Source organism: Littorina saxatilis, linkage group LG12 (genome assembly GCF_037325665.1).
Source record: "Littorina saxatilis isolate snail1 linkage group LG12, US_GU_Lsax_2.0, whole genome shotgun sequence".
Lineage (NCBI taxonomy): Eukaryota > Metazoa > Mollusca > Gastropoda > Littorinimorpha > Littorinidae > Littorina > Littorina saxatilis.
Window position 1 is genome coordinate 57,044 of NC_090256.1, and position 14,888 is coordinate 71,931.

At 45.6% G+C, this 14,888-nt stretch overlaps 1 protein-coding gene across 2 annotated transcripts in view; it reads left to right on the top strand.

The window, feature by feature from the left end:
• The first annotated feature begins 4,426 nt into the window (after positions 1-4,426).
• Positions 4,427-14,888, top strand: part of LOC138981007 (uro-adherence factor A-like) — a 43,236-nt gene continuing 32,774 nt past the window's right edge. The window contains exons 1-3 of one of the 2 annotated variants that reach the window (XR_011460533.1): positions 4,427-4,643; positions 5,924-10,911; positions 12,317-12,434. Coding sequence is in view for 1 of the 2 variants with exons in the window: in XM_070353792.1 (XP_070209893.1) it covers positions 6,061-10,911; positions 12,317-12,434 (4,969 nt within the window). In the remaining variant the exon portion in view is untranslated. The remainder of the gene's footprint in view (positions 4,644-5,923; positions 10,912-12,316; positions 12,435-14,888) is intronic. The other variant, XM_070353792.1, reaches the window with a different exon arrangement.

Genomic DNA, 14,888 nt, shown 5'->3' on the forward strand with positions numbered 1-14,888 from the left:
TAGACATGTCTTTATACTTGTGTTGGGGACAGCACGTCAATGTTAGGGTTAGACATGTCTTTATACTTGTATTGGGGACAGCACGTCAATGTTAGGGTTAGACATGTCTTTATACTTGTATTGGGGACAGCACGTCAATGTTAGGGTTAGACATGTCTTTATACTTGTATTGGGGACAGCACGTCAATGTTAGGGTTAGAAATGTCTTTATACTTGTATTCGGGACAGCACGTCAATGCCACCGTTAGAAATGTCTTTATACTTGTATTCGGGACAGCACGTCAATGCCACCGTTAGAAATGTCTTTATACTTGTATTCGGGACAGCACGTCAATGCCACCGTTAGAAATGTCTTTATACTTGTGTTGGGGACAGCACGTCAATGTTAGGGTTAGACATGTCTTTATACTTGTGTTGGGGACAGCACGTCAATGTTAGGGTTAGAAATGTCTTTATACTTGTGTTCGGGACAGCACGTCAATGTTAGGGTTAGACATGTCTTTATACTTGTGTTGGGGACAGCACGTCAATGTTAGGGTTAGACATGTCTTTATACTTGTGTTGGGGACAGCACGTCAATGTTAGGGTTAGACATGTCTTTATACTTGTGTTGGCCTTATTCCAAGTCACACGGGTATGGTAGACAATTATTAACTGTGCCTAAGCAATTTTGCCAGGAAAGACCCTTTTGTCAATCGTGGGATCTTTAACGTGCACACCCAATGTAGTATACACTGGGGGTGGTTCGGACACCGAAGAGAGTCTGCACACAAAGTTGACTCTGTGAAATAAATTTCCGCCGAACCTGGGATCGAACTCACGCTGACAGCGGCCAACTGAATACAAATCCAGCGCGCTACCAACTGAGCTATATCCCCGCCCCAAATAGACTACATGTTCGCAGAAAACACAATACTGATTATAGAGGGAAAAATAACGGCTCTTTTTAAAAGCACGTTTAGTAGTGAAGTACTTTTAGGATTGTTTGGAATTTTTTACCAGCAGACACCCTTTCACTGCTGAGTGTCTTAGTATTGTAAGATGTGTGATTTGAATTTTGGTTTAAAGGTGCCTTTGGTTTGAACACCCCTACCCCTACGAGGCAGAAATACAAAGAAATAGAAGGAAATTGAGCCTATTTGGAACCAGACTTTAGTATGTTCCCATGGGGGGATTCACGGTGCGAATGACACTGCGTCAGCTTGTTCATTTATCTTTAGTATTTTCTTCAACTTTAACTTTTAGGACCATGTATGAGGTTGTGGCAAGCTAAATACACAACACGACGACGTCTCGGAAAAATAGTAAGGATTATATAGGGAAAAACAACAGTGTCAGTTAATGTCCGTTTTGAAGGTGTTAGTGGTTGGGGATTTTGAAAAGCATCAGACATCAGGCAGATACAATCCTTTCTGCGTGTTCTGGTGCAGAAAGGGTTTTCAGTTTATACATTGGGGTGACCAGTAGATACCGTTTTACAACCATAGCCCCAAACGACATTTACAGAGCCCAAAGAAGGATTAGGGTCAATTTCAAAGCCACTTTTCCATATGAAGCGCCAACTTTATATGAAAATGTGTTTAATAAACATCAAAGGACTGAGGTTGAACTTTCTGATAAGGGACATTTTAAACCTAGTCATTGTCACTTCAACGTTGTTCTCTTATTTGCTTGGACTAATAAGTACCTGAAAGGAATTCGATCGATACATAAATGTTATTTGCGTGTTTGACCAAAATATGACATTTTACACAGATCTCGACAGTCATTGTTCACCTGGACCGCTAGTGCGGTCTCGGAGAACAATGACTGTCTCGATCTGTGTAAAATGTCATATTTTGGTCAAACACGCAAATAACGTATAATATTCTTGAGGATTCCGGGATATAGTTATATATTGCAAGCAGATGCAAAAGCAAATCTTGGTGTCAGTGTATGTGTGTGTCTCTCTCTCTCTCTGTCTGTTTATTGCTGTCTTTCTCTCTCTCTCTCTCTCTCTCTCTCTCTCTCTCTCTCTCTCTCTCTCTCTCTCTCTCTCTCTCTCTCTCTCTCTCTCTCTCTCTCTCTCTCTCTCTCTCTCTCTCTCTCTCTCTCTCTCTCTCTCTCTCTCTCTACAGAAGCTTTAAAAAGTTTGATGAAACCAAGTTCTTCTTTGATCCAATATATGATATCTCTGCCTGATGCCATCGTAAGTGGGGCAATAAAAAACAACATGGCTTTCGTCTTCAGAAGTATCCGGGCAGAAAGGACAGTCACGACTGGTGTCAGAGTGAGAGTAACGATGTCGATGGGCATTGAATGGGGAGACCCCCAGTCTAAATCTGGACAAAGCAACTTTATAAAGGCTCACATGAATCATGTCCAGGTATTCTTCGTGCCCAATACAACTTTTGAAACTGGTAAAATTCAAGGCGTGTACTTTCTGACAGACGTGTAAACCATTCCTGTGAAAACTGGTGCCTCAGTGTCTCCTTCAGGTCTCCCAGAAACAACTTTTCATCTGCCACCCCAGCACACAACCAAACGAAACCATATCCACCCCAGCACACAACCAAACGAAACCATATCCACCCCAGCACACAACCAAACGAAACCATATCCACCCCAGCACACAACCAAACGAAACCATATCCACCCCAGCACACAACCAGACGAAACCATATCCAGACTTGCACAAAAGGTCTTTGACATGCGTGACCCAGTTTGTTTGCCCTCTGTCGTGATTGTTCAAAAGAGACAGGTAAGCCATCTTTGAGAGTCGAGAGCATGGTTGTTTTAACAGCCGAAACCAGTATTGCACACATTTTGCAGCAGCATCAACGTAAAGTGGATATCTTCCTAGCTCGCCGTATATCGTATCGTTGGGGGTCGACGGGGGTACGTTTAGAAACAACTTACAGGCAAAGAGGTGAACTTTCTCAATCTGTTTATTGTTCTGGTGGCCCCATATTTCTGCTGCATACAATAATGATGGAACGCTCTGTGTATCGAACAACTTAAAGAATACAGCGCACGAATGACATCCATTGGTTTTTATAGTGCCTTTCTTCGCCCTGCATACGAAGTCCTCAGTACCAATATTATAACTTAGCATTGTTGAAAAGTCCCAGGTACTTGTATTTTCCAACAACCTCCACTTTCTCAATTCCCAAAGTCCATTTTTCCCTTGCTGACAGGTGGCCACCTTTGCGAAAAACTACCAGCTTGGTCTTTTCAGTGTTTACTTTTAGTCCTAGTCTTTGAGAGGACTCGAAGAGAAGGTTTAACTGGTTCTGTTCCCCATACTGTGGAGGACAACAACGCCAAGTCATCCGCGAACAGCATTAAGAAGATCTCGATCTGGTTTGGCAGAAGCTGAATACCATGATTTCCTTTAGTCATGACATCATTAGCTAACTCGTTTATAAAGTACGTGAATAAAATTGGACTGCAAATACAACCCTGTTTTAAGCCCTGGAGGCTGCTGAAGTAGTCTGAAATGTCTCCACTACTGATGCATCGCACACATGCCTTGATGCTAGCATACATACTCTGAAGCATGTTAAACATTTTACCTTGAACTCATGTCTTTGAGACTTTGTTTGTTTGTTTGTTTGCTTAACGCCCAGCCGACCACGAAGGGCCATATCAGGGCGGTGCTGCTTTGACATATAACGTGCACCACACACAAGACAGAAGTCGCAGCACAGGCTTCATGTCTCACCCAGTCACATTATTCTGACACCGGACCAACCAGTCCTAGCACTAACTCCATAATGCCAGACGCCAGGCGGAGCAGCCACTAGATTGCCAATTTTAAAGTCTTAGGTATGACCCGGCCTGGGTTCGAACCCACGACCTCCCGATAAGGCGGACGCCTTACCACTAGGCCAACCGTGCCGGTGTCTTTGAGAGTACTGTCCAAAGCATTGTATGGTTGACTGTGTCAAAAGCTTTGTAAAAATCTACAAAAGCAACATACAATTTAGCGCTGCGAGAAAATTGTTTTTCTATCATTCCATGCAGTGTAAATATGTGGTCGATGGTCGAATAGCCTTGCCGAAACCCGGCTTGTGCGTCAGAGAGAGAGAGACAATGACAATGACAATGACAAATTCTTTATTAACGAGGGTAATGGCATAAGGAAACAGGTGCTTTTTTACATCCAGCCCTCGCCCATGGGAGGGTTTAATCTAATGATAATACGTTTTAAAACTGTTGGAGAGAGAGAGAGAGAGAGAGAGAGAGAGAGAGAGAGAGAGAGAGAGAGAGAGAGAGAGAGAGAGAGAGAGAGAGAGAGAGAGAGAGAGAGAGAGAGAGAGAGAGAGAGAGAGAGAGAGAGAGAGAGAGAGAGAGAGAGAGAGAGAGAGAGAGAGAGAGAGAGAGATAGAGCAGTCGATCCATGTCTGGGCTCATCGAATCAATGTTACGTAACCGAGACTCTCAACAAATGCGTTGTTTTGAGAATGACGTAATTCATCATGGTGCGTCATAAATGGGATGATGTCACTTGGGTTCTTGAGAAAGAGGTTCTTCTAATGCTGAAAGTCCTGACAAGACGCTTGTGTCAGAGACTTGCTCAATCTGATCTTATGTAATCATTCTCTGAAGGAACGTTTTGTGATCTCCGGATATATTTTTCAAGACGACGGTTAGCAGCAGTGGTAAGTATTCACCTGCAGTTTGATAAGATAGCAGTTCATAGATTCTTGTTACCCCCCTGATATTGGTTGGGACGAGAAAGAATTTACCCGATGCTAACCAGCATGTCGTAAGAGGCGACTAACAGGTTCTGTTTCTCCTTTTACCATTGTTAAGTGTTTCTTGTATAGAATATAGTCAATGTTTGTAAAGATTTTAGTCAAGCAGTATGTAAGAAATGTTACGTCCTTTGTACTGGAAACTTGCATTCTCCCAGTAAGGTCATATATTGTACTACGTTGCAAGCCCCTGGAGCAATTTTTTGATTAGTGCTTTTGTGAACAAGAAATAATTAACAAGTGGCTCTATCCCATCTCCCCCCTTTCCCCTATCCCATCTCCCCCCCTTCCCCCGTCGCGATATAACCTTGAATGGTTAAAAACGACGTTAAACACCAAATAAATAAAGAAAGAAAGAAATAGATTCTTGTTATATTTTGAAGGGTAGGCAACACGGGCACTCGTCACGAGGTGGGCGGGGCCTATGTCTTGGATGTCACTTGTGATGGACGGTCGTCTTTTCTTAGGGTTTATACTTGTAAACTAATAGTCGTCTTGAGAGCGCACAGGCCCCGCCCACTTTGATCCCGACCCGCTCGTGACGAGTGCCTGTGGTAGGCAAGTAACTTTTCTTCGTTATCGCCATCTTTCTGGGGAGGGGGGGGGGGGGGGGGGGGGGGAGACGTCTTCAGAAGACTTTGAGCATGGAATTTGTATTACCTACCAATATAATAATAATAATAATAATAATAATAATAATATTGTCCAAAACATTTGCATTGCTTTTCTAAATACAGATGAAGGGCACTCTATTTCGACCCGATCTGAGTAACTAGTCTGTTGATGTTTCACAGATCAAAACAAATCGGGATGAACTTACTACTGCTTCCTCTGATGCATTTGAGGAACCGATTTGTTTTTAATGTGTATGTATGTGTGCGTGCGTGCGTGCGTGCGTGTGTGTGTGTGTGTGTGTGTGTGTGTGTGTGTGTGTGTGTGTGCGTGCGTGCGTGTGTGTGTGTGTGTGTGTGTGTGTGTGTGTGTGTCTGTGTGTGTGTGTGTGTGATTACGTTAGTGTATGTGCGTTTCGGGGGTGGGGTTATGTATGTATGTGTGTGTGTGTGTGTGTGTGTGTGTGTGTGTGTGTGTGTGTGTGTGTGTGTGTGTGTGTGTGTGTGCGTGCGTGCGTGTGATTACGTGAGTGTATGTGCGTTTCGGGGGTGGGATTCTCTGCTTCATTTCAGGTGTTGTAATGACATCATGCTGAGTGCGTCATACGTTGGAAACCACAACCCGAATCAAACACATGATCAGCACAGGTCAAAAATAAAAAGTATCACCAAACAGCCTCCTCTTTGGTGATAGTAAAGCGATCTCTGTCATGTCAGTAGATCTGAAGAACCAGGGGACGTCCTCACAGGATGCGCTTTCAAGGACGGAGAATGAGGCTGTGGATCGTGGGTTATCCCCCGTTTGCACACTAAACGACAACGCCAAGTCCTTTGATCATGGCACTATCACAGAGTCGTGTCCACAAAGCACACTAAACGACAACGCCAAGTCCTTTGATCATGGCACTATCACAGAGTCGTGTCCACAAAGCACACTAAACGACAACGCCAAGTCCTTTGGTCATGGCACTATCACAGAGTCGTGTCCACAAAGCACACTAAACGACAACGCCAAGTCCTTTGGTCATGGCACTATCACAGAGTCGTGTCCACAAAGCACACTAAACGACAACGCCAAGTCCTTTGATCATGGCACTATCACAGAGTCGTGTCCACAAAGCACACTAAACGACAACGCCAAGACCTTTGATCATGGCACTATCACAGAGTCGTGTCCACAAAGCACACTAAACGACAACGCCAAGCCCTTTGGTCATGGCACTATCACAGAGTCGTGTCCACAAAGCACACTAAACGACAACGCCAAGTCCTTTGGTCATGGCACTATCACAGAGTCGTGTCCACAAAGCACACTAAACGACAACGCCAAGTCCTTTGGTCATGGCACTATCACAGAGTCGTGTCCACAAAGCACACTAAACGACAACGCCAAGTCCTTTGGTCATGGCACTATCACAGAGTCGTGTCCACAAAGCACACTAAACGACAACGCCAAGTCCTTTGATCATGGCACTATCACAGAGTCGTGTCCACAAAGCACACTAAACGACAACGCCAAGTCCTTTGATCATGGCACTATCACAGAGTCGTGTCCACAAAGCACAAACACCCCTGCAGTCATGGCTGTGCTTATTGACGCATCGGAAGATGATTTCTTGGACCTTGAAGAACTGGACGACTTTTGCGAAGAGGGGGTCAGTGTTTTGGCAAAACCTAATGCGGGTAAACCGTGCGCGTGTAATCGGAGTGAAGTTACTTGTGAACCAACACGGACAGTGCAAAAAAGAGGAAACGACACAACAGAACCCAGACACGACACTTTCAGCATTTGCAACCAGGCTGCTTGCATTTGTCCCAAAATTCCTAAAATGTCCAGTGAGTATTTTGGTTCCAGCGACGAGCCACCCAACCATGTCAGTACAAGCATACTGGTAGAGTCAACAGGTAACAGTGAGGCCTCTACTACTCAAATGCCAGCTAGCAGCTCAAATCACGATGTTGTGTCCTACTGCAGTGTTCAGAATCTGTTAAAGGAGACAGTACTAAACGATGAATATTTTTCAAAACATTGTGCCCATCGCAATAATTACCCACAAAGTATCAATGCCGTGGAGCTTATGCCACGTATTTCGCGTAGCAACGAATATCTTGAACAGGAACAAATCAGAAATTTGAAAAGTGCGCCTGTGATTCCAACGGACTGCGACACCGCGTCTACTTCATCAACGCAAAACGACATGTTGAAAAAGACAGGAGAAAGCTATAACTCCACTGCTCTGTGTAGTTTTCGATTTTACCGCGAAAACCGGACGGAATTTGTTGTACAGAGAATCGCCTCTGCGTCTGATGGCTACAGCGTGAAGGGCTTCAGCAGCGTTGTTTCCTTAGGGTCCACTGTGTCCGAACCTCAACCCTTACACGAAGAGAGAACCACGTTTCCGATGTGTGACAGTTTGCCGCTTGACCACGGAATACAGTCATCCACGATGCCTTCTAGCGAAGACAGTGCTTGCTGTTCACAAGCCAGTTCTTCCGTAGCTAACGACCGAGTAAGTTCTGCTCTTGAGATCCAACCAAGGTGTGATGAGCGACTGACCTCTTTTGAGTGTAAACTTCAGCCTTGTTCTTTCCAGGTAATGTCTTGTTCTAGACAAGAAGCAGCCACTCTTGGAGAAGAGCAGCAGCTTTCTTCTTTATCAAGTATTCAGTCTCCGCCTAATGAAAATCGAACGACCTCCTTGTCTGAAGACATGCATGCACAAAGGAATGTACATGATATTCTGGAAACAACGGGAGGGATAACAGAGGAAGCAGGCGTGTCACACCAACAACATCAACAGTCAAAAAGCAAAACACTCACTTCAGATGAATCGGGGTATCGTCTTCATGAAAGAAATGACAGTTTTGCTGCCACTTCGTCAGACATGCCCCAAGCACAGGTTCCTCATCGTCATCTTCTAAACGCTAATTTGTCGCAGTTGCAGTCACAGCAGAGTGCGATACACAGCAACGTAGAACATGATGAGTCACAGATCAGTAGGGGAGAATACGTTTCTAATGCAACTATGGGCACCCAGACAGAATCCAACCAACATGAAGAAGATGGTCCGACTTGTAGAGACCAGGGTTGCAACACTTGCGTAAACAGATTTGGTGGTGAGGAGAAACACCTTTTGTTGGAGGAGTCACGGCGGTTAGATGACACAGAAACTTCTCAAAGCAATTGCCAGGACAGCAGCGCTGAAAGTTCAGTATGCTCAGGCCTCCTCTCGTTTCTCCAGATTCTGAAAACGTCTTGTGAATTACTGCAGAACAGTTGCGCACTGCGCGAAAACAACTGTCACACCAGATCGCCTCCCAGTACACCAAAATATAGACAGAAACGAAGGTTTATGACGCCACGGTTCCAACGAGGAAGTCACGGCAGTTACGAAGAGGGCCATCCTCTCCGTCAATTCTGGCAGAAGATGTCGAAGGATCAAGAGATTTCCAGTGCGACCATTGCTCTGGAAAGCCCAGATCAAGCCTCAAGCCACCAAGGAGATGAAGAGGACGGTGCTGCAGACAGAGAACCTCTGCCAGGGAAAACAACGTCCAGTCTGGAACTAGAGCAAAACCTTCGCCTTGCCAACGCGGTGGCGCTGCACAACATGACCAGCGGTTGTCAGTACATGCCGTGGACTGGGAACTTGCCCGCCAGACCAGCAGTTCCAGCGCTTGAGACGAGCAGCAGTAGCAGAGACGAACACAGACAAGGAGAAGATTCAGACTCTGGGTCTGGGTATTGTAGTACGGGACCCAGCCTTCAGCCCGGCATTGTCAGTAGAGTATCAGCTAGCTCGCCTTCTTCCACCCAGCGCGGCTTCCAACACGATGACAGCACGCAGGCGATCAATAAGAATAATGGTATCTCTCGTGAATTGCAGCCTGCACAGGAGGCGCCGACCTCGGTTGTTTTACAGCATGGCGGTCTAAAAAGGAAAGCAAGAACAAGAGCCACGTCGCATTGGGTGTACACGTCCAGGGCCCATCAGTCCTCGCGAACAAGACGTGCCGTGACCGAGTGCACGCGTTATCGTGACAAGAACCGCGGGGCAAGGAGTAGAACACAGAGCAGAAGTAGAAGCCGCAGTCCCTTGCGCAGTAAAGTCAAGGCAAACTCAAGAAACAGCCGCTCCAGTTCATCAAGTTGTCAGAACAGTGTCTGTAGAAGATCGGCGTGCGCTCGACGCGCAATGGACCGCGCCAGCAGTGAAGACAGCTTCCTTTCCAACAGGCATGTGGCGGGAGGTTCTGAGGCCGACAGCAAGCATTGCGTGTCAAGCACCATGTCTTACTTGAAGATAGCGGACAGTGAGCTGAAAGAATTGTGCACAACGAATCTACTAGCCCAAGGAAGGAGGAGAAAAGCTGAAAGCAAAGGAAAGGGCGAAAGTCACTCAGTCCTGCAACGTTTGAGGAAGGAAGTTTCAGCCTGGATGCAGAACAATAGCAACAAAAGGGCTAAGGCCAATACACTGGCCTCTCAACAGTGCGGAGACATTCAAGACATTCGTTGTGGAGAGCGCCATAACGCAGTGCGTCTGGCATCGGATGCTGAAGACAGGAATGTGCAAAAAGTAATCATTAAAGAAAACACAAAACACCTGACAGTTTTTGACATCATTGCAAGAAAAGCTGAAGAGCAAAGTTTGATTAACAAACAGAATATCAACAACACAGAGTCAGTACGGTCAGCGCTTGCGTCTCATGGATTCGCGCAACAAGGGCATGTGACCGAGAACTGTTCGAACAATACTGCCATTGTTTCCAGAAGCTCCTCCAAAGAGTCGAGCACGGCAGGCAACAACCAAAACAGCAGAAACAGAGCCAAAATTAGCCAAATACAAAACTCAGCTGCCCCAAACCCAGACGATGGCAGCAGAGTAACCATCGCAGCAGACCAGGCATCGCTGAAGAATCCAACGGCCTCAACGAACACAACCTTACCCATCTTCTCCTTTCACAACACTGCTGTCCAGACTCTAGCCTCAAGTCCAACGCCCCTCTTTCTCCAACGAGTCTCCAGCAGCCCCCCTGGTGGCGATAGAGACACCGTCAAGACCTCCACAACACCCAAACAACGCAAAGCCAACGCAAACTCTCAGTCCAAACGAGAGGACGTCTCAGAGTCGCGAGGCAAAACACGGGCTAAGTCGCGTATCAGGAAGAGAAAGTCTTTTGTCGGTGCTTTTTCAGGGGTAGGGTCCAACAGTCAAGCAGCTACTAACGAGAGTCTGACAGAACTTCACCTTAATACTGACATGCCTGTTTTACCGGCACGAAGCTTCAAGGGAGTCGCGGAATTCAACGATAGACCCAGCGACAACACTAGGTCCAAAACCAGACAGAGAAAGCGCCGTAAACAGCCTCCTAACACTGCAGAGGACAGTTCACAGGAAAGATGCCTTGGAGATGTGGAAGAAGCAACAGAAGCAGAGGAAGAAGTAGAGACAGAAGTCGAGGCAGAAGCATTGAATTTCCAAAGCGTGGTGGACTCTCTTGAAGCGCGTACTATTACGCGGAAAGAGAGGAAGGAACACAAAGTGAGCACATCGAAGGTGGGTTTGAAAAACTAGTGTTTGTGTATTCGTTTGAATAATTGAGTCTTGGATAATTGAGTGTGTGTATGTGTGAATGTGCGTGCGTGCGTGCGTGTATGTGCGTGCGTGCGTGCGTGCGTGCGTGCGTGCGTGCGTGCGTGTGAGAGAGAGAGAAAGAAAGAGAGAGAGAGAGAGAGAGAGAGAGAGAGAGAGAGAGAGAGAGAGAGAGAGAGAGAGAGAGAGAGGGAGAGAGAGAGAGAACTTTTCAGAACTCAGAAAGTTTGTTTAGGCCAACTGACCCGTACAACAGGTACATATATCAAACATGACAGCCTCTCTCTCTCTCTCTCTCTCTCTCTCTCTCTCTCTCTCTCTCTCTCTCTCTCTCTCTCTCTCTCTCTCTCTCACACACACATACTGTCACACACACACACACACACACACTCTGACTTTGACTCCTTCTCTCACAAACACACACTCTCACAAACACACACTCTCACACACACATACACACACACACATACACACACACAAACACACACACGCACAATACATACATGTATACCCGGTATGTACATGGGATCGCTGGTGCCTCATCAAATACATCCTCAACTACAACATACATCAAAGGACATAGTTATATAAAAACCAGCAGCTACGCAATGCACTCAACCACATCAACAAAACAGAGAGACATGAAGCAAAATAAATCATTTTGTTACACCTTAGGAAGTAAATCACGGCGTTTGTTAACATAATAAAGAAATCTGCCTTAATCATGGAGACGCTTCTTGTTTTGCATTATCAACTGAAAGTTAGGGTTAGAGAGAGAGAGAGAGAGAGAGACAGAGAGACAGAGAGAGAGAGAGAGAGAGAGAGAGAGAGAGAGAGAGAGAGAGAATGTCTTTGAACTATTTGCAAACAGTATAGTCAGTAAGGTATATATATGAGAATGGTCACATGCAGTACACACACACAACTATCTTTTCCCTGGCCGCCCCACCCTCACCCTCACACACACTTTCATTTGGAAGGCTCCCTAACCCTAACCGTAACACCCTAACCCTAACCGTAACACCCTAACCCTAACCGTAACACCCTAACCCTAACCGTAACACCCTAACCCTAACCGTAACACCCTAACCCTAACCGTAACACCCTAACCCTAACCGTAACACCCTAACCGTAACACCAACCAGTGCTTAACCAACACAACATACGCTATCTTGTCTTTTTCCCCCTCCCACCCTCTCTCTTCCTCTCTCTCTCTCTCACACCCCCCCCCCCCCCAGCTCTCTCTCTCTCTCTCTCTCTCTCTCTCTCTCTCTCTCTCTCTCTCTCGTGTCCCTCACTCCTTTTGAGAATTCACGCCCATAAAATCCCACAAAAACATCAGAATAACATGGATCTTGCACTGTGACAGGAACGGCTATACCTGCAGGCCAGACGGCTGTTGCGGCAGATCTGCTACATCAAGACGAAGGAGGAGATGCTGTTTCGTGCCGCCCTCCGACTGCAGCATTTCCGTCTCCAGCTACAAGGTGAGCTCCTCGGGGACCAATTTGCACTCAAAGCGGCACTTCAGCGGAATCAAATCCTGATCTAGTGCGTTCGATTTATTATGGAGAGAACCTTTTGTCAATTTCCGTGCAGTTGCTTGCCTCGCTCCGCTTCTTGCTCAATTGCTGCAGTGATGAGAAATGGAACAGCTGCTGCAGAAATCGTTTATCTTTTTTTCGCTATTCGAATGAGACCTCTTTACTTTGCTTGTGTGTTGCTTGACTAGTGCTGAGCTTGTGTGTTGCTTGACTAGTGCTGAGCTTGTGTGTTGCTTGACTAGTGCTGAGCTTGCGTGTTGCTTGACTAGTGCTGAGCTTGTGTGTTGCTTGACTAGTGCTGAGCTTGCGTGTTGCTTGACTAGTGCTGAGCTTGTGTGTTGCTTGACTAGTGCTGAGCTTGTGTGTTGCTTGACTAGTGCTGAGCTTGTGTGTTGCTTGACTAGTGCTGAGCTTGCGTGTTGCTTGACTAGTGCTGAGCTTGTGTGTTGCTTGCCTAGTGCTGAGCTTGCGTGTTGCTTGACTAGTGCTGAGCTTGTGTGTTGCTTGACTAGTGCTGAGCTTGTGTGTTGCTTGACTAGTGCTGAGCTTGCGTGTTGCTTGACTAGTGCTGAGCTTGTGTGTTGCTTGACTATCAATCAATCAATCAATCAATGAGGCTTATATCGCGCATATTCCGTGGGTACAGTTCTAGGCGCTCTGCAGTGATGCCGTGTGAGATGAAATTTTATACGGCCAGTAGATTGCAGCCATGTCGGCGCATATTTACCTTTCACGGCCTTATTCCAAGTCACACGGGTATGGTAGACAATTATTAACTGTGCCTAAGCAATTTTGCCAGGAAAGACCCTTTTGTCAATCGTGGGATCTTTAACGTGCACACCCAATGTAGTATACACGGGGGGTGGTTCGGACACCGAAGAGAGTCTGCACACAAAGTTGACTCTGTGAAATAAATTTCCGCCGAACCTGGGATCGAACTCGCGCTGACAGCGGCCAACTGAATACAAATCCAGCGCGCTACCAACTGAGCTTGTGTGTTGCTTGACTAGTGCTGAGCTTGCGTGTTGCTTGACTAGTGCTGAGCTTGCGTGTTGCTTGACTAGTGCTGAGCTTGCGTGTTGCTTGACTAGTGCTGAGCTTGCGTGCGTATCTTTGTCTTCAGCCGAATGAACATAGGAGAACTGAGAAAGCCATAAAAAGTCTATGGGTGTTGGATGATAACTGATGAGCATTTATTAGCTAGAGAGAGCTAGGTGCAGATGGTTTCTTGGCACAACGAGAATCGTTGAAGTAACAAGTGGCATCCTCACATCACAGGCTGCTTTTGGCAGGAAAGATGCCAAAGGGGCAGCCAACCTACACACAAGCTAATCGAACGCATCGTTTGTGACTGGTTCATGATAACTCTGAGGCGCAAGCTCGGAAACAGAATGGGGTTGCTGGTGGAAGTCGGAATGTTGTGTGTGAGTGAGCCAAGGCTGGTGGAAGTCGGAATGTTGTGTGTGAGTGAGCCAAGGGATGTGGATGTTGGGGAGAGGGGAGGTGCTGAAAAGTGTGAAAGAACCACTTCACGTCAATGTCCGACTACACTAGTATGAGGATGTACTTATCACAGTCACACAGACGCGCACAATTGTCCACCCGATTGGAAAGGGAGGCAGCACAGTAACCTAATTTGTCCACCCGATTCGAAAGGGAGGCAGCACAGTAACCTAATTGCACTTGCCATTTGGTTAGTCAGCTTATATTTGACTGCATGCTTTGCTGGGGTCTGGGAATCGAGAGGGAACCTGTGTGTGTGTGTGTGTGTGTGTGTGTGTGTGTGTGTGTGTGTGTGTGTGTGTGTGTGTGTGTGTGGGTGTGTGTGTGCTATTTGACAGATGTTTATGAAATGTTACTCAAGAGTTCTTCCAAAAAATATCTTCAGTTTAGTTATACGTACAATCCGTCCGTTAAACAAGCTAACGGCACTGTAGCGACAGATGTTTGTTTTTTTTCTTCTTTTTTTTTTTGGACCTCAGTTGCATGCAGGATGCTTCAACCCATATTTTTTGCCCGATTTATTTATTTTATTTCTTTTTTTTTCTTTTTCTACTTCTGTCTAATGTTTAACTCTAATTCCAATAAAATACGTAAGTCTAACTTCTTCCCATACTTAAATTTTCCTATGGTCATTTTTTTTTTTATCAAAATACAATAATTTATAAAGTAAATTTGATCGTTTTTTAAATTTTCATTCCAAAAACCAAATAATATATCTGATTTATTCAAAGTTATATTATAATAAATTTGCTTATAAATAAAGTCTTTACATAGTTTCCAAACGTTCCTCACCTCTTGACAATGAAAAAAGAAGTGCTCAAGTGTATCCAGTTCATTACAAACTTCACAATTATTAGTTTGACATAAACCCATCTTGTTTAGTAAAATATTCGT